This window comes from Panthera tigris, chromosome B4 (genome assembly GCF_018350195.1).
Source record: "Panthera tigris isolate Pti1 chromosome B4, P.tigris_Pti1_mat1.1, whole genome shotgun sequence".
NCBI lineage: Eukaryota > Metazoa > Chordata > Mammalia > Carnivora > Felidae > Panthera > Panthera tigris.
In genome coordinates, this window is record NC_056666.1 from 43,864,662 (window position 1) to 43,884,253 (window position 19,592).

The following is a 19,592-nucleotide window of genomic DNA, read 5'->3' on the forward strand; positions in this document are numbered from 1 at the left end:
CTAGAACATTTTTTCCCCCCTTCAAGCCATCTTAATGTCACAATCCCAATAAAATTCGAAGTACAGGATTTTCATGGTTGCAAAGAACTGCTCAGGAGAGTCTGGCTTGGAAAGAACACTGGGCAATCTGCCGCGTTTCTCCCTCCACCCCCCCCCTTCCCCGCGCGGTCCGAACGCCGGGGGGGCGGGGCGGGGAGGCGGGACGTCATGACGTCACAATACCAAAGCGCTGCCGAGTTGTTTTTGTGTTCCCAGCTCTCGGGAAAAGCGGCTGGGATTTCTCTACCTGGCCGGTCCCTACCTGCGTCCGAGGGGACCCGACATCCCTTCTGAAAGCTCTGCCAAGCTGCGCAGCGACGGGAGCTGACATTTCTGAGGCAGTTCTGATACCTATCGGAGTTGGGCAGAGGGAAGCGCGACCGGAGGGACGCAACCATCAGCGACGGCGGCAGGCCCCGTCCGGGGATCTTGGAAACACTGCGGTCCATCATGAAGTTCCAATATAAGGAGGACCATCCCTTTGAGTATCGGAAAAAGGAAGGGGAAAAGATCCGGAAGAAATATCCGGACAGGGTCCCTGTGAGTGTAATGGGAACGGGGAGGGGGAGGGGAAGGCGATTAGCCGGGATCGTGGGGACGAGGGAGTGTGATGGCAGCCCTCAGGCACAGAAGAAGGGTGGCCCCTACGGTTACTGAGCCCTGAACGCCCTTCACTGCAAGGAGAGCCGGTGGAATGGACCTGGTTGCGGAGCTTTTGAAACCCATCTCACCGGGGCCCGTCATCTTTAGAGCTGACCGCATCTTTAGAGCGGAGCCTACGTTTGAGTGACTCAGCAGGATTCAGAGATGTTCAGATTGGGATGTGTTCAAAATGCGGCCCTTTTGTGAGAGAAGGATCGGGTTGGGACCACACGTCTCCCTTTGAGATCGCAGGGAAGTCGTTCTGGAAATCATTTGATGCAGTGAGGTCTGCGCCCCTCGATTTCTGGCCTTAGATGCTTCTCCCTTAACTTGGCTTTGGCCCTCATAACATTGGGTTTGGGAGGGAAAGGTTCGGAAGCCAGTGGATTCTTCCTTTTATTCCGTAAGAATTAGAAAGCGGCGGGGGGTGGGGTGCGCACCACAAGACAGGCCTGGCCCAGAAAACAAGGTCACGTTCTCTGCGCCACGGCCCGATTGCCTCATAGTTCTTGGCTCCAGGGGCATGTGTGGGGGCAGCCAGCCTCCCCCCCCCCGGTGCTTATTCGATCAGATTGTACCTGGATACAATGCGGAAAGACTGAGGCCGGTTTTTTTGTTTGTTTGGCTTTTTTTTTTTTTTTTTTTTTTTTTTTTTTCGGTTTTGGAAGCTGATTTATGTGGCTAAAATTAGCGCAGGCAGTGGGGAGGAACAGAAGAAACATTGAGGTAGCTTTCTGCATCCGGGCGTTTTTTCTATCATCCCCTCCCCCGCCACTTGCCTGGTTTTTCTCCAGTGTGGGCTGCGCTGCCTGATTGCAAGGCAGAAGACTTTGGAGTGTGATAGAGCAACCCCGTTGGGTTTGGGAGATGGAGGCGCATTATACTTTTTAATTTCAGGCAGGGACATCGGGATAAATATTACATGCTATGTACAGGTAAAGTGATTGTGATAATCTGATATGCCTTCTTGACCTGCAGGTACTCTTTGGGACTCTTCTCCAAACCTTCCCTAACTTTCGTCGCGTTACAGCTTCTGGAAGCAACTTGGGCCTTATGTCAGCAGTAGAAACCCCTTACGGTCCTTTTCTTACGAGGAAGCAAGACATTAGGGCTATTCCATTCCCCCAGGAATTGCACACAAGAGTTTTTGGCTCAAAGGGGAAGCTAGCCCTATCACCCACCCAGTAAAGGATCCTTCACAAATTATTTGTTATGCTCCCTGGACCTTGGATGACTGCTTTAAAAGGTTCCCCCAATTTTGTGGTCATAGCGATCCTACTCTCTTATAATATTTTCAAATGACAACTGACTCTCATTGACTGGTCAGGTACTCTGTACCTGGCAATGTGTTACACGCTCTGACTTTATTCTCTTAATCCTCACACGGTTGCGATCGCATTCTACAGAGGAAAGATCTGAAGCACCCAGAGATTAAGTATTCCCGAAGGTTTCCTGTGGCTCGTGTGTGGCAAAGCTGAGATTCTATCTCTGGTTTCTCAACTCGTACAGTTCTAGTCAACAGAATTAAGCAAGCGTGCCCTGTGTGCCTCGCACTGTTAGGTGTTGGAAATCAAGAAAAAAAAACATTGTGGCCCTCACAGTCAGAGTCCTAATGATGCCAGAAAGGTAACCCATGGAGCAAAATGACTACCGTTTCATTCAGAACTCTCTTACGAAGCTCTGTTCCAGTAGCTCTGCCTAAGAGGGACAGGGACAGACTCTGAAATGGCCCTGTTCCTACCTCTAGTTAAAATTCCCATGTATTTCTTCCAAAGTGAGCACTTCCCATTTCAATCATTTACGTGCATTCACCCAGAATATTTCAACTAATCCTCCCTGTTCTTCTCCAGCTCATTGTTTGGTGTGAAATGTTTCACCTCTGATAATTTGTAAGCTCTTAGAACCATTACTCAGATCTCATGGCTCCTCCAGTTGGGTTTTCACCAGTTTATAGGCCTCCCAGCTGCTCCTTAGGTGCCCAGGCTGTGACTGTCTTTGCAGTTGTGATGCAGGAAGACAAGCTCTGCTTTCTGAGTTGTGAGATTCGATTCTGGTTCTGGGCAGAACCCTTAATCTTGCTGTTTACAGAAAAGAGGGTTAGGGTAAGTGATTTCTAAAGCCCCTTCTCACTGAACTGTTGGTGTTACCAAAGCAATCACGTACCCTGACTGCTCACATAACTCAAATAAGGTCCGGCCTTATTTCTTAGCTACCATCATAGATGAGCTCATGCCTTGAGAGGGCAGGGTTTCTGGAGATCTTAAATTATCTTCATAGCTACAGTGTATCGAAAACCTGCAACATTGTAGGAAATCTTTGGGAATAGATTAAAAATCTTTGGGAACAGTTTAAAAAACAGGTCTGTTTTTTAAAAATTTGTGAAGGGCCCTGTGGAATATCAGGCAGGTTGCACAGAAGAAGAAAAAAAGAAACTGACAACCAGAGAGGAAAAGCATCTAGCCCAGGGCCCATGAGTAGGGTTGGGATTCTTGGAAACCTAGAATCTTTTCTGGTAAGCTCTGGCCTTAGCGATTACCCCTCTTTTTCCTCTCCAGATCCCAGCCTCCTGTCCCGATGTCTTATTTGCAGTCTATTTTATTGTCCTCTTTTTCTGCTCTCGTGCTTTCCATTGCTTCTTACTGATGGGAGCTGACAGGTCTCAGGGTTCCTTGGAGAGACAGTGCTAGGCTCCGTCTCTTTCCCTTTGATTTCCTTAGCCTTGTCTTGCCTCCTGTCTGTCCTCATTGTTGGGCCTTCACCGGTCTCTCCCTGAACCTCTTGCTACTTTTTCTTTAAAATTTCTGATTCATGTATTTTTCTTTCCTCCGGTTTTTATTTTTAAATTTTTTAGTGGAACTGTATCCTTCTGGTCTTCCTGGTACTACAAGATTCTTTTTCTCCAGAAACACAGAATGATGTTTTTCACTATTTTTTTAACGTTTATTCAGTTTTTGAGAGACAGAGAGAAAGCATGAGCAGGGGAGGGGCAGAGAGAGAGAGGGAGTCACAGAATCCGAAGCAGGCTCCAAGCTCTAAGCTGTCAGCCCAGAACCGGACACAGGGCTTGAACTCAAGAGCAGTGAGCTCATGACCCGAGCGGAAGTTGGATGCTTAACTGACCGAGCCACCCAGGCGCCCCTGTTTTTCACTATTTTTTTAAAAGTTTATTAATTTTGAGAGAGTACCAGCAGTGGAAGGACAGAGAGAGAGAGAGAGAGAGAGAGAAAGAAAATCCCAAGTAGGCTCTGCCCCATCAGTGCAGAGGCCCATGTGGGGCTCAAACCCATGGCCTTGAGATCATGACCCAAGCCAAAACCAAGAGTCAGAGACTCGACTGACTGAGCCACCCAGGTGTTTTTCACTATTTTAATGTGTTCCCTTTCATTTAGTAGCTTCAGGCACCAAGTCCCTCCCTTTAAGTCCATCCTTGTATTTAGAAACAAATCTTCACATATTTGATGGATTACTGAAGTTTATTGTATCAGTACCACGACTGTAAAAGAGGTGTTGGAAAGTTCTCTTCCTTTAAAAGTCACTGGAATACTGTGGCTGAGAGGAGTGACCTTTGATCACACAGTTCCTAGGGATTCTGTTACTTCTGCTTCTAGAACTTTTCCGTACTTGCCATATCTTTAGTCAGGAATGATGGTATTTTCTAAAGTAAAAATCTAAAGCGATGGCTCTACAATAGATTTTAAATATTTGTAATGTCAATTAAATCATACAACAGATGTAAATACTAAATAGGGGTGCCTGGGTGGCTTAGTCGGTTAGGTGTCCAACTCTTGATAGCGGCTCAGGTCGTGATCTTGAGGTCGTGGAGATTGGGCCGTGTTGGGTTCTGCCCTGGGATTCTCTCCCTCTCTCTCTGCCCTTCACCTGCTCATGAGCCCGCGTGTGTGTGCTCTCTCTCTCTCAAAATAAATAAATAAGCATTAAAAAATTATAAATACTTGTAATTACATAAACTTAAATATATTATTTAAATTGCTATTTAAAATTTTATGCATAGAGTCTTTAATTTTTATATATCTTCATTTTTTTCTCTTCATTACAGGACCATGTGATCTTTATAAAATTTGAAGTACTCTAGAAATATTTGATGTGGATGTCGAAAAATCCTGTAAAATAAACAATCAATATTGATAAATGGGTTATTGTAGTGACTTCATATTACAGGATATCTTACTATAAGAACTATTTAGTACTTCTTTGATAGAATAAAACCATGCCTCGAACGTGGTTTTTGGCAGTCCTTGAAAATTTTGACAAAGTATAACACTTAAAGCACATTACCTATACCTTGAATAAATGGCATTCATAGGAAAGAATAAAACTAATAGTTACTCAGGGCCATCTGAGGAATGAGCAGTCCTCTCACTGCTCTTATTAAATACCAGGAAGTATAGATCCTGTGCCTGACAGGTAATGTGTAATCACTTAAAATCAAGGTTCTCTTTACTTTCCATCACGTGCCTCTATTCTCTTCTTAATGTAGTAAAATGAACTATAACCTCACTGAGGAAGCCCACGCCCCCATAGGTCTTTGTAAGAGGTAAGGGGGAATAAGAAATGGGAACGTTTTAATGGGTCTAGACAAACTCACTTCAAATAGGAGAACTGTAGGATGTGGAAGAAAAAAGACTAGATTCTGTTCTTCTCTCCTCCCCACCAGGTGATTGTGGAGAAGGCTCCTAAGGCCAGGGTGCCCGATCTGGACAAGAGGAAGTACCTAGTGCCCTCTGACCTCACCGGTAATGCCTTTTCCCTCTCCACATGCTCCTTTCCCATGGCCTTTTTGGTCCCGCCTGCATGCCTGAGATTGTGGGGTTGAGAGAGGGTAGAGTTGAAGAAGGCGGGTGGGATTCTCCAGATAGTTGGGGAACTCAAACAGGAGTCATTGCTGGTTCCCTTACGCATGTCCCGTCACGTGTCTTGTGTGATTTAGACACAGCAGAAGGCACGACATTGAAAGCAAAGACCAGATGCCTCTCACTTAAACCACTTATAGCCAGCTTTGTTCTTGTGCTATTCCATTTATTCCAAAAGGAAAATCAGAGGGAAGATCCCATTTTAGAGAGTCTCAGCTGAAGACTTGGTCTCTTCCAGCTACGGTTTTTGGCAATACGTTTTGTAGACACTGTTTGGGATTACAAAGAATGTATTAATTCTTCACCCTAATGATCCTTAATGGAAGAACCAGTGAATCCGGGAAACACTGGGAAGATTTTGTAGGTGCGTTTGCCAGCCTTCTAGAACTTTTTCGGTATGTTTAATAGAAGGTACAGCATTGAACCCCACTTGTTACCTCAACTTTGGGATGAGTGATCATACTGAGATTACTGGAGTCCAGTAGACCTCTTCCCCAGCACTGGTTTGTCATAGGGTGCAACTGGGATGGAAGTGTGTTCCAGATTCCGTTTAGACAATGATAGACTATTTCAGTCTAGATGTACATAGCATTCCCTGAAAGTCGTCCTCCGGCTTTGAAGGAAGATGCTGACATTACGTCTGAAATCAAGTAAAGCATCTGGAATTGAGTAAAGAGGGGAAGGGTTGAATAAGCTTCTCTGTGACCTGTCAGGGAATATGGAGGCTCCTTCGAGTTGCGCTTTCTATTTCTAAAGCTGTAGGACAGTATTTGGTTCTGCTGAGATTTGATCTAAAGCTGGTACTTAAAGGGAACCGATGCAGAATTTTTTTTTTTTTTTCCCCTGGGAATTACCCTTCTCATAATCCCTTATTTTCCCTAATTGCCTTCTTTCCTTCTTCCTTTATCTAGTTGGCCAGTTCTACTTCTTAATCCGGAAGAGGATCCACCTGAGGCCTGAGGACGCCTTATTCTTCTTTGTCAACAACACTATCCCTCCCACCAGCGCCACCATGGGCCAGCTGTATGAGGTAAGCGTCCCGGTCACAACAATACCGTGCAGTCTGCTGTTTTCTAGCCTTTGTTCCAGTGTCCGCTGATAACACACCTGGGAAGTGGGGCAAGAGGTGTTACTTACCTGTATCGCCTTACACACAGCGGTGTAAGGCACTGGGAGATTCGATGTCACTTGTCCTTTAGGGATTGAGCAGCCTACTAGATTCATTGTCTTTGAATTCTCAGTTTTGCCTTATTCTGGTGTGGTCGTCTTGGATCGTCTCGATTGAAACCGCAAGCAATGGTTTCTGATTGCAAATTCCAAGTGAAATTCAAAATTCTAAGGCCAAGCCTTTAAATCAATTCATTCGTCTTAACAGACAAACTCGGTTGGAGGGAACAATTTATGTGATTCTGTTTGCTTGAATTGGTAAAGTGTCAGAATCTAATGAGAAACCTGTAGAAAAACACTTTGTCCTGCTGTATCACCCAGTTATGTACCTGTATTCCTTAAATGATTTCATGTGGTACTGCCTTCTTTCTGTGCTCGGTTAGCGAGTTGTGTCAACTTCTCCAACAATCTCTTAATCTCATTTTTATCCCGGAGCATATATTCCCCGTTAGCGTATATTCTGGTGTATGTATACTTTGTATCTGTGTTTCCCTTGCTAGAGTAAGCTTTCTTAAGGGTCGTGTTCTTCTCCCGATACTTCTACGTGTCGATGCTCTCCCTGAAGGCTTTTTGTGAACTCAGAAGCCGAATTCCAGTCACTTTTGTTTGTTCTTTATTCTTCTTTTCGTGGAGTCTGACGACGCCTCCCATACCTCCCTTACCAGGGTGGGTGAGGCTCAGAATCCTAAGTAACTAACATGATGTTTTCCAACAGTCCTCTTGTCTCTTCCCTCAGGACAACCATGAGGAAGACTATTTTCTGTACGTGGCCTACAGTGACGAGAGTGTCTATGGGAAGTGAGTGGCGGAAGCTGGCAGATGGGAGCACGCGGACTCGGGGGTAGGGGGAGGGGCGTGTGTGGGACTTGGGGAAGGAGAGGGAGGGCTCCCACGGTGGAGGAGACAGAAGGGGAAGACCTCTGGAAACACTACACCGCGCACACCGTCATCGTATTTTCACATGCCCAATTGATATTTTTTCGCTGCTTCCTCGGCCCAGGGGGAAAGCATGTCAGGACAGAGCTGTTGGCTTGGCTTGGATAGAAGAACGGAGATGATTTAATTTTCACATTTCGGAATAAACTTTCGTGTCACCTCGCAGAAGAGGCAGGAGGCGGGCAAGTTGGGGCCAGAGATGATTGGGGACCACCAGTGACTTCCTGCTCTCCCTCCTCTTTGGGCAGAGGTTCTATTTTTGACACTTGCACAAGATAGGTAGAGAAAGGGGCTGCGGATGTTTTAGGACTTCTGGTAGTAGACCATTCCTAGGGACCAAAAGAGACCCGTTGTAGTTAAAATATTGTGACCCTGATCTCCCGTCTCCACACCTCCCCCATCCCAGTCGTTATCCCACAGGGTGCTGATAGACATGGGGCAGACATTTAGATGGCACGTTCTCACCACTGGAAAACGGGGGCCAGCCATGAGGGACGTTATGGTTATGAATATGGTTTCGATAGCATTAAACTGGAATTGACGAAGTTGGGCATCTCTGTCTAACCTGCTCTCTCTCTGGTGCCCCTTATCCCATACCTACCTTGGACATTAATGAGCCACAACCATTTCCAGTTACGGGCTAGAACCACTCCTTCAGCGTCTCCCAAACTTGGCTCCACGTATAGGGGACAGAGTTGTCTTTAGGATGGTAGGGGCAGGTATGAGGTGAGACCGATGGGCCACACCTCCCACCCAGCCAGGATTCTTGCTCCCTTGTTGCTGTCCCTTTAGTCCCATGCACACCGAAACGCTAAGTGATGGCCAGCTGCTTCCTTACTTTGGTTTTCATTGACTGCAGCTGCTAGTTAGGAAAGTTTGAGGGGATGATTTAGTAATTCATGGGGATTCTATTGATTCTGAGTATTTTCACTTTGGGGATTATATGGGTGGGGGTGGGGAGCAGGAGTGGCACCCAGTCATGACATTTCAGTTCATCTCTGCTAATGCAAAGGGTCCTTCCTGTGGGTGAAATCTGTATCAGTTCTGTCAGCTGCAGATTCTTGTGTAATGAAGTTTATGCTGTCAGGCCAAGGAAATAAAATAATTGCATACCTTGAAAACCAACCACGAGTTCAGAAATGTTGCTTTTATTGAGTGTGTATTAGAATAGATGGCGTGTGGTCTGTGAGCAGGAAAGTCTGAGTGAGGGCGGCTGCTGGAAACGAATGCTCCCAGGGGCGCTTGCATGGGTCCGTCGGTTGAGCTTCTGACTTCCGCTCAGCTCATGATCTCCCGGTTTGTGGGTTCGAGCCCCACATCACGCTCTGCGCTGACAGCTCAGAGCCTGGAGCCTGTTGCAGATTCTGGGTTTCGCTCTCTCTCTGCCCCTCCTCCACTCGCTTTCTCTCTTTCTGTCTCTCTCAAAATGAATAAACGTTAAAAACATTAAAAAAAAATGAGTGCTCACATAGGGCCACGCATAGACAGGTTTGCTCAGCTTTCCAGGGACCGTGAGTTACTGTTCCACGGCAGTTGTGGTGGGGCAGCGATGCAGGCTGCATCGGTGACCGTGTGCATGATTTTCTCCCCTGCAGATAACTGCGGTGTTAGTGCTTTACGTGTTTCCCAAAGCTGATGCTGGCATGCCGCCTGCGTGAGAATAGAGGCGGTCGGGGTGTGCTTATTAAAAATGCAGATGTCTAGGCCTTGTCCCAGATTTCGCTGACTCAGAAGCCCCGCGTAGGCGTCTGTGTTGTTAATCAGCCCCTCGTGATTCTGCAGCACACTGATGGAGAAGCTTGCTCTCTGTACCTTGTTTTGTTCTAAGTCCCAACCAAACCCGTTCTCTCTCTGTCTCCAAGTCGTGTCTACCTCTGTTGACTTAAAAAAAAAAATTTTTTTTAATGTTTATTTTTGAGATAGTGACCGAGTGGGAGAGGGGCAGAGAGAGAGAGAGAGAAGGAAACCCAGAATCAAGCAGGCTCCAGGCTCTGAGCTGTCAGCACACAGCCCGACACGGGGCTTGAACTCATAAACCTTGAGATCATGACCTGAGCCGAAGTCGGATGCGTAACCGACTGAGCCACCCAGGCGCCCCTACACCTGTAGACTTTTATGGGCTATACTGCAGCCACCAGAAAGGAAATGGAAGTAGGTGGTTATAAAAGATCCATGGCAGGATCCCACCCACCCCCAAGCCATACCTGGTGTACTGATTGAGAAAGTTAAGTCTGGATTGACAGGCAACGAAGAAGGCCAACCCAGCAAGCACAGTTATGTAGGGAACTAAGGAAAGCTCTAAGGAATTTTGATTTTGACATCGGAGCCTTAAAAATGGACACCTGTCACTACTGACAGAAAAATATCAGGGTGGTGTTTGTGATCAAGTCAAATGGCGGCTAATACTTGATTTAACACACAACCTGTATTTTGAAATTAATAGACTGAACCCATTATCTAGGAATGAGATTAGGTGAGTGTTCAAAAACATTTTTTTAACGTTTATTTTTGAGATAGAGAAATAGAGCATGAGCGAGGGAGGATTGGAGAAAGAGAGAAGCAGAACTCGTGCTGTCAGCACAGAGCCTGACGAGGTGCTGGAACAAACCGTGAGATCATGACCTGAGCCAAAGTCAGACACTTAACCGACTGAGCCACCCAGGCGCCCCTAAAGTGAATGCTTAAAAGCAAGGAAATACGTGTCAGACCCCAGTTCCCCATACGCATTGGGAATAGTCCATTGGGAATAGTTCCTGTACTGCAGGAGACTCGGGCCATTGCTAAACCAAAGTAGTAGTTAAGTTTGGAAGTTCTTCCGGAGGTGGCCTTTTAGTTCAGTCTGTTTACCTGGATATGCCTGGTGGAAGAAATTTGGGACATTACATACCATTAAAAAAAAATATTTTTTTTAATGTTTATTTTTGAGAGACACAGAGTGCAAGCAGGTGAGGGTCAGAGAGAGAGGGAGACACAAAATCCGAAACAGGCTCCAGGCTCCGAGCTGTCAGCACAGAGCCCCACGCCGGGCTCGAACTCCCGAACCGCGAGATCGTGACCTGAGCTGAAATCGGACGCTTAACTGACTGAGCCACCCAGGCGCCCCCATTACATACCATTTTAGACCAACCCTCTGATTTTATAGTTCCGTAAAGTTGAATCGTAGCTAGGTTCAGAGGCGTTGCAGTGCCGTGATTGGGTGTGATGCTGTTTCCCGAAAAGTATCTCTCAAGCGTGCCTCCAGTGTTTCCCTGCCAGCAAAGCTTTAAAGCTGCTCTGGGCCCTCAGGCTGTCCTGTCGGTCTTGAACTGAAAACAGTTCAGGAAATGTCTTCTCATTACCCTTGGCCTCCTGTCCCAGGTAAGATTGACTTACCCTGATGCTTTTTTTCTGGAGACCAACGTTGAATGGTGTGTCAAAAAGCCCATTCTTCCCTTGGAGACCAGGATGGCGTTAGCATCAGAGATGAGGGAGTCCTTTGCTTTTGCCCTGTATTTTGGAAGATCTCAAATCCTAGCATGTCCGGTGAGCCGTGCCATGGGTTTCGCAAGGATAGCCCTGATTTACGTGCATCGTCCTGATTTATTAATGGTTTCTTACTTCACTGTTGCAGGTTTCCCAGTGGACAAAATATACAGTCAATTCTCCTTATACAAAGTAAAAAAAAAAAAAAAAAAAAGAAAGAAAAGAAAAAAAAATGGAGGTTTATTCCCCCCATCACCAGATAATGTCTGTGCCATCCAGGTACAGCATGACCCAGTATAGCTCTTACCCTGTGTGGGTAGCAACTAGAAAAACAAAAACAAAAAACACCACTTCTGAGTAGCGGACTGCACTGCTTCATAGTATTTTTTTCCCCCCCGTAGGGCAGAATTGTTTTTTTTTTCCCTTTGCTGTAGTGAACAGATTCTTCACTTCTGGAAAATAAACCAGTCGAGCAGTTGATGCCATCCAGTGTTCGCGAAACTTGTTTTTGTTTTTTTTTTTTTTCAATAAAATTTATTATTTTTTTTAGTGTTTATTTTTGAGAGCGGGAGAGAGAGTGCGAGTGGGGGAGGGGCAGAGAGAGAGAGGGAGACAGAGGATCTGAAGTGGGCTTGGAGCTAACAGCAGAGAGCCCAGGGTGGGGCTTGAACACTCGAACCTCAAGATCAGGACCTGAGCCGGAGCCGGACGCTCAACAGACTGAGCCACCCAGGCGCCTTGATGCTACGAAACTTAATACACTATTCGTGTTTTCTTTTGAATATTTATTACTCTGACAGTTCTGCGCAGGCTCCAAGCCTTCCTCTTTTTTTTTTTCCCCCTTCTCCTGCATGAAACCACCAATTATTTTCCAAAACTGGCCTCCGGTGGCTCTGAGCCCCTGGTTGTCACTTCAGTGTAACCCTGAGTAACTCAGCTGTGCCTAGCCCTTGTGTGCTACCCACCTCCTCACCCGCCTTGCTGTCTTACCTGGAGATTACTGTGTTAGGTCTGCAGTTTGGTCACCTCTAGCCTGTTGCACGCTCCCTTGTGGCTGACTCAGCGCTCTGGAACTTTCTCAGCTCTTTGGATACATGCTTCAAAAAAAAAAAAAAAAAAAAAAACCAAACCCCAGAAACACAAACATAGGCGTCCCTGTCTCAAAAGCTGTGAGAGACTGTGGTTCCTGTTGGCCTAATTACCCTGTTAGGTCCCAGGACCATTTTTTTTGCCCACCTTTTAAAATGATTATTCTTACACTACGGGCCCTCGGGTACTTTATAAATATAGACGTGCAGATTCTTTTCATAGTTCGAAGTAGCAGGAGGTGATCCCCGCTAGCAGTAGGTGACATTTCAATATGCCATCGTGTAGGTGTGCATATATTTCAACAGTGGCTAACGAAAGGCCTCAGTCGTTCCGGTGTATGTCCAACGATGTGTTGGACCGTTTGTTTTGACAGTTCTGCTTTTTGACATGGTAAGGCTGTTCGTTTCGGACCTTTAGGATTTTGCTTGAGAGGTACGTAAGCACCTAAAATTTGCATGAAGTGATGTTGAGCTCTTGGGCGGAGGGATGAAATGCATTTGCTTATTTCTGCACTTCCAAGTAGGTTCAAAGTTCCCTCACATGGTTCAGAGGAAGCGCGCTGATTGCCTCTTGCTTGGTATTTAAAGACCAAGAGTAACACGAAGCCCTATTTTAGGTGCCGGCTTGGCTACCGCCCTCCCAAGTCGTTGCTTTGCTGCGTCTCAGAACCACCCTGCACACCCTCTTCGGTGTTTCAACAACCTGCACCCGCTCACTGCTTTCCCACTCGTTCCTACCACACCTGTCTTTTCCGCTTACCACGGATCACCTTCTCACGCCTTCTCAAGTCTTCTCACCAGAGAGTAAGTTCCACAAAGGCAGAAACTTCGTGTCGTTCGCTGATTTACACAGACCGGTCAGAACCGTGCCTGACATAGTTTGTGCCCAAAAATAGCGAAAGGCTCTGATAGGACAGAGGGTTTCGGTTCAAGGACTAGGTAATTCTGTTAAGAACTGAATTATCCCTAAAAGCGCAGATTAGAAAAGGGCCCCTCGGGGAACTCTGGGAACCCCTTGGAGCTTACTGGATCTCGAGGCAGGAAATAGGGCTCCAGTCTCCCTGCTGTCACTTCACTAGCTCTGTGACACAGGCCAGTTTGTCTCCTGTTCAAATGAAATTCTGATTCCCTTTCCTCTCAGAGTAACAATTGGATCTTAGATTGTGGTGACTGTTCAATCCTTGGCAAACCATTCAGTGGCATTATTGCCTATGAGGAGTAAGTTTCATTGAAAGTGACAATAGCAGGCTAGCTGGGAGAACAGTGTAGGTTTTCATTGTTTTATTTGTTGGTAATACTGACCATTTATCCTCAGTAATGTTGGTCTCCTTCTCGGTAGCCACTAAAATCAAGACGTGGGACAGAATAGCTAGACCGTTTTTCAGCTTTATCAGGCTGGAACCAATATCATTATGTGTGTGTGTGTGTGTGTGTGTGTGTGTGTGTGTGTGTATGAATATTTATTTTTTTGCTACACAATTATGAAATGTCCAGACAAAAATCCATCACGGTCTACACAAGTTAACAAACTCCCATTCATTAGTTTTTGGGCCACCTAACGCAGAATTTTAAACGTCGGTCTTCCAAGGAGGCCCTCAGCTCCCGGGTCTGGCAGCCGGAAGTGCTGTGGGGTGCACCAGAAGCGCTTCCTCCCTTCCGAGTGCGACCCGCTGCCCCGCACAACTAGTTCCGGGGGATGGCACGTGACGTGTCTTTTGTCTTGGTTTTCTTTTAGTTAACTTTATAATCCCCAAATGGAACGTCCCTGCAGCACCCACACTTCTTAAATGTAAGTGACCAAGAAGGAGAGTTGAAGGAGAGGAGGAGGGAAAGAGAACAAACCTTTAGCAGCCAGTAATTATGCATGAATCACAGTGCCACATACTTCACGTTTTCCCACTGAATCTTGGAAAGAAAGAAAACTCTAGGGTGAATATTTTAATTCAACTGGACTGCCTGATAGGAGGAAGAAAGGTTAATTTTTCCAAGATCCAATAGCTAATGTGGAGCTATATAGCTAGATTCAAACTCAGGTCTAATTGCAAATCTCATGCACGGGTTCTCACCATGGTCAAAGCAGATTAGAGCCTATTAGTAATTTCATGTGAAGTTTGATCAGATTAAAGACTGAAGCTATAAAGCATTTCAGTTTCTTTCTGTGATGGTCCCCTGTCCTATAACTGAATTGTTTCTGCTTGCATTTTTACAAACACACCAGGTAATTTTACACCTCAGGCTCTCTCCTTACATTCCTCCTGTCCTATCTGCCTCCTGAGCTCTGTCCAGGAGTAGTACCTATGTGAAGATTAGATTAGGTACAAAGACAAGTAATCCTAAAACTAAACTAACGGCGTAAACAAGATATTCCTTCCATTCTCTTGTGAAAAAAGTCCAGGTTTGGGATACTGGTGCTGTCTCCTGAGGCCCAGGCTTTCCTAAACCCTGTGTTCCTTATTAGTTGGGTGTGCTACTCATCATTAAAGTCAGAAGCAACATCTCTGCAATCGGGTGGAAGTCAATATCCAGAAGAGGCCATAACATGCAGGTCAGCTATCAAGGAAGGTTCCCTGAAGATATTAAGGAAGATCCACTTAATTCTACTGGCTAGGGCCCAGTAGCTTAGCAGCCTGGTCACACCTACTTGCAAATGGAATTGGAAAATTCAGTCTTTATCCTAGGTGACCATCTGCCTGGCTCAAAATTTTATTACTATTGAAGAAAACACAATGTATACTCCTCTCTGAACCAGCTCCTAGTAATACCTTCAACATTCTCTTGGAAAATTTGGCAGCATAAGTATATTTTTTTAAGGTTTGTTTATTTTTGAGAGAGAGCACCCACAAGTGGGGGAGGGGCAGAGAGCGTGGGGCACAAACCATCCAAAGCAGGCTCTGGGCAGACAGTAGCGAGCCTGATGCGGGACTCGAACTCAAAGAACCCTGAGATCGTGACCTGAGCCGAAGTCAGACCCTCAACCGGCTAAGCCACCCGGGTGTCCTCCACTGTGATTCTTGGTGCAGTTACTGTATCCTTTATTGCTGTACTTTTGTTAAAACATCCATACATTTTATTGTATTAGTTTTGCATGTATTTTGTTTTAAACATATCTTGCTTCCCAGATTGTATTTTTAGTCCCTCAAGGGCTGGAATCATACCTTTGTACTTGGCTTTTGTACCTGGTAACCAACAACCGACTAGGAGTTAATGATTGTTAAATGAAGGAATGAATACATAAGCATATGGATGCTTATACCAAGAAAATGAAGATTTACCTATTAACTCTTAAAGCATACCCATCTGAGCTGTTCCATTTAATGTAGACACTTCTGGCATTAATTGTTTAACCAGTCAAACTAGGAATCCTTTTATCTCATTAATGACATGATTTTCAGTAAAATTATATGGGAGACATACTATAAGATAAATTTAAAATGTATCATTGTGATGTAATTAAGAATTAATGAATGTGTTTAATAACTACATAGTAATAAAAAAGCATTAACATTCTTAAATTCCCAGAGTCCATTTTATTAGTAGCATAATAAAGATTGAGTTATTTTCATGAACATAAAGTTAATACCCCACTTTCTTTTTTTCCACCTTGACTAAAAAAGCCATGGACTTAGTGGTGGGTAGGTATTAAGATTAGTACTTTGAATCTTTGTCTTGATCCTTTCTTTTGTTTATAAGGAATTTGAGACAGAGGTTAAGTGATTTCAGTGTTCCCTGTGTTAATAATTTCCAACCTGTTTTGGAAAGTCATTTATACTTTGTGTGCATATTTGTATAATTTTTTTTCTTTAAAAAAATTCCTTTTTAATATTTCTTTATTTTTGAGACAGAGAGAGACAGAGCATGAATGGGGGAGGGTCAGAGAGAGAGGAAGACACAGAATCTGAAACAGGCTCCAGGCTCTGAGCTGCCAGCACAGAGCCCCACGTGGGGCTGGATGGAACTCACGGACCCCGAGATCATGACCTGAGCCATAGTCGGATGCTCAACCGACTGAGCCACCCAGGCGCCCCTGTGTAATTTTTTTTTAAATGCAACTATATATTTAAACCTACCACAGGGACTAGCACAAGTAACTAAAGAGTAAAGTGTTAGAAAGAATCTTAAGTTTGAAAGAATTTTAAAAGTATATATAATCTTAAGAGTTGAGTTTTTTTTTTTTTTAAATAGTGTTTATTTATTTTGAGAGAGAGAGAGAGAAAGGCCGAGGGAGAGGGAGGCAGGATCCAAAGTAGTCCTACATTGTTGGCGCTAAGCTCTACGCGGGGGTTCGAGATCATGACCTGAACCGAAACCAGGAATCGGACGCTTAACCTACTGAGCCACCCAGGTGCCCCAAGAGTTGAGTTTTGAGAGATGTGGCCGAGACAGCTGTGGTCCCCCAGAATCCATTTCCTCTTCTTCCCTAGTGACAGGTGTCTTGGCAACACGGCTGTGCAAAATAAAGATTAGATTTTCCTGCCCTACCTGCAAATCTGCAGAAATATGCTAGTGACTTTAACCTCTGTGAATTTCAATTTCCTCATTGGAAAATCAGAACTAATGATGCCTGCCTCTCAGAATCACACAATTCTATAACTAACGTTCCCCAAATCCCGTCACTTTTTCTTTAATGGTTCCTCTCCCTCCTTAAGACCCGGATTAGGTTGAATTCACCTTTGGATCTCAGTACCTGGCTCGGAGTGCCTTTTTGTTGTATCTGGAATGGTGGCAGACTTCAGCAATACAGACTGAAGCAGATTGGGCTTTTTTCATGTCTTCAATATTAAATACACATCGCAGAATTCTCTAGCTAGCGGGTGAGGCTTCCTTGGAAGCAAAATTACATCTTCAAAGCCAACCAGAACCAAGAGTACCTCGGAAAGTTACTTCCTCCTTACTTCCTCCTTGCTTCTCACTCCAGCTCCAGCTCATGTCACTCTGCCCCTCGCAGCCTATGCTGTAGCTTCCGTGGCTTTAGTTCCTCAAACTCACCAAGGGTCCCACGACGTCAAGACCTTCTGAAGATTTATCTAGAGTATTTGTCCCTGTATAGTAGCCAAGGTTCCCCAGAGAAGCGGACCTAGTTGGATTATCGAGAGAGAGACAATGTTTCCTTACAGGATACAGAAGTAGCTACCCTGATCCCTCTTGTTCTTCATACCCTGTCCCTAGAACAAACGTGAACAGTCGAAATAGTACCTGGGGTTCTATCTTTAGTTTTTATGCATCCTCTTCTGCTTGAAGCCTAACATTAAAAATGCAGTTATTTGGCAAGAGAGGTATATCGGGGAACACCCAACAGGAGGAAAAAGGGGGAAAAAAAAGTAGCATCTGCAGTAGCGAAGGCAGAAGTTTGTGCTGATCTGCATTTCCTCTTAGAGAAGACGCTTGGCGTTTTCTGCTGAGCCACATCTGCAAGCATGTCTCGACGCCGGGATCCAATCCACTCAACTGCAGCCCCGGGGGACACAGATGTCACACGTCCCGCGGGCAGGGCCGGCCTGTCTACTGTCTTAGCACTCCTCTGCTTTGGTAGAGCATGACATTCAGCAGAGAGAGCAGCAGGCAGAGATTTTTTTTTTTTTTTTTTTTTTTGCACAGCTCCTGAAAATAGCTGCAAGATTCTCATGAGCAAGGCTCATCTGAAAAATTGAAGGCCGTTCTTTGTAACTATCGGTTGCTCTAGGCCCTTCCCGGCGAAAGACAGGAACGGCGTCTCTGTGCTCCTGTCCGGGCAGGGTCTCTACCCTCCCCCTTTGACTGGCAGAGCTGCACCTGTTCCACTCCGGGCCCCCTGCGACGCCCGAGTCCTGAGCCATCAAATCACCGACTCACCTGGATGGAGTCTCTGGCTTCGCCCTCTGTTTATTTAGCTATCGATTTTTCTCCACTGATAACAAACACACATAATGTTCGCCTTTGACAAATCTTTTACAATCCTGGGGCCTTATTTAACCCTTGCAACAAACTCACGGAGTCCGCATTCCACATTTTGCAGATAAGGAAACACTGTCAAAGGGTTTGTGTCCCATGGGTCTGGGACAGGCAAGCATGCTCACCTTTCTGAATCTTCCGTGTCTCTGTTTTGTCATTTATCAATTAGGAGTCGCGTCGGCTGCAGCTGTGGTTGATCCAGAAGTACAGCTTCAAGCGATGTTAATTACACTTCCGACCACAAGGTGGCAGGACGGATCCACTTAATTTCTAATGTCTAATGGGGACATCTCAAGAGAGTAAAACGATTTATGCATGGTTTTAGTCCTAGTAATTGACAAGAGGAGGGATTCCCATCCAGAGCTTGTATTTTCAAATACCGTGCATTTTCCCTTTTATTGATATATAGGCATAGGGCATGCTTCCTTCCTAAAGATGTGTTAGGAGGATGAGAAAAAAATTCTAAGGAGAAGCTACACCAAAAAGTCATCAAGGAGGATGGAATGGTTTGACTAGTGGTTCTCAAGTTTAAGAATGCATCAGAATCACCTAGAAGGTTCGTTAAAATACTCTTGGGGGCCCCATCACGAGTTTCTGATTCCGTAAGTCTAGAGAGGGGCTAGAATTTGCATTTCTGTAAGAAGTTCTCAGAGGATGCTGATGCAACCGGTCCAAGGGCCGCACTTTGGAAACTACTGTAGCAGAAATCAAATATGAGACCATCCCTTACACAAAGCACACGCCCAACCCTCCGTGAATTAGCAAGTTGCAATATGGCTAAACAATGCTTCTCTGAGATGCGTGAAACTATCTGCATCAGATTTGTCTGGGTTACGTGTTGAATTGGGAGATTACTACTCATTACTCCAAACTTACCAGTGTGACTTTCTGAGGGGCAAATACCGAAAACTGCATTTTAAGCCAGGTTTTATGTATGCAGCTGGAATCTCGAGAAACACTAGGTAAAGTGTCATCCTTGCCAGAGTATGAGAGGAATTCACAATTAGTGTAGTAATGTATCTAGACCCTAAAAGGAAAATGAAGACCACGAGACTCATTTGGGATGTTTTTTTGTTTTTTTGTTATTTTGTTATTTTTTTTTTTAGATCAGATTTATTGGAGCCTGTCCAAGGGAATTTTTAAAACTTCTATTTTAGGTTTCTCCTAGTCTTTTAATATTATTTTTTATATCTTTATGTTGAGAGGGGGGAGGAGCAGAGAGAGAGAATCCCAACACGGAGCTTGATCTCCCAAACCATGAGATCATGACCTGAGCCAAAATCAAGAGTCAGGTGCTCAACCGACCTAGCCACCCAGGCACCCCTCCTAATCATCTTTTAAAACTTAGATACTATTGGAGTGTTGTAATCTGCCGTCACATAGGGGGATTTGTTTGTACATCGCTGAGCAAAATGACCTGGGGCTTTGTTACCACGTTGAAGTAAAATCACCATCCATC

General features: G+C 45.1%; 1 protein-coding gene across 1 annotated transcript; it reads left to right on the plus strand.

The window, feature by feature from the left end:
* Positions 1 to 221: 221 nt before the first annotated feature.
* Positions 222 to 8,780, plus strand: GABARAPL1 (GABA type A receptor associated protein like 1). The gene is made up of 5 exons (XM_042991753.1): positions 222 to 579; positions 5,357 to 5,435; positions 6,464 to 6,582; positions 7,456 to 7,517; positions 7,720 to 8,780. Exons 1-5 carry the CDS (start codon positions 490 to 492, stop codon positions 7,775 to 7,777), a joined length of 408 nt encoding a protein of 135 aa, XP_042847687.1. The 5' UTR covers positions 222 to 489; the 3' UTR covers positions 7,778 to 8,780.
* Positions 8,781 to 19,592: the final 10,812 nt, after the last annotated feature.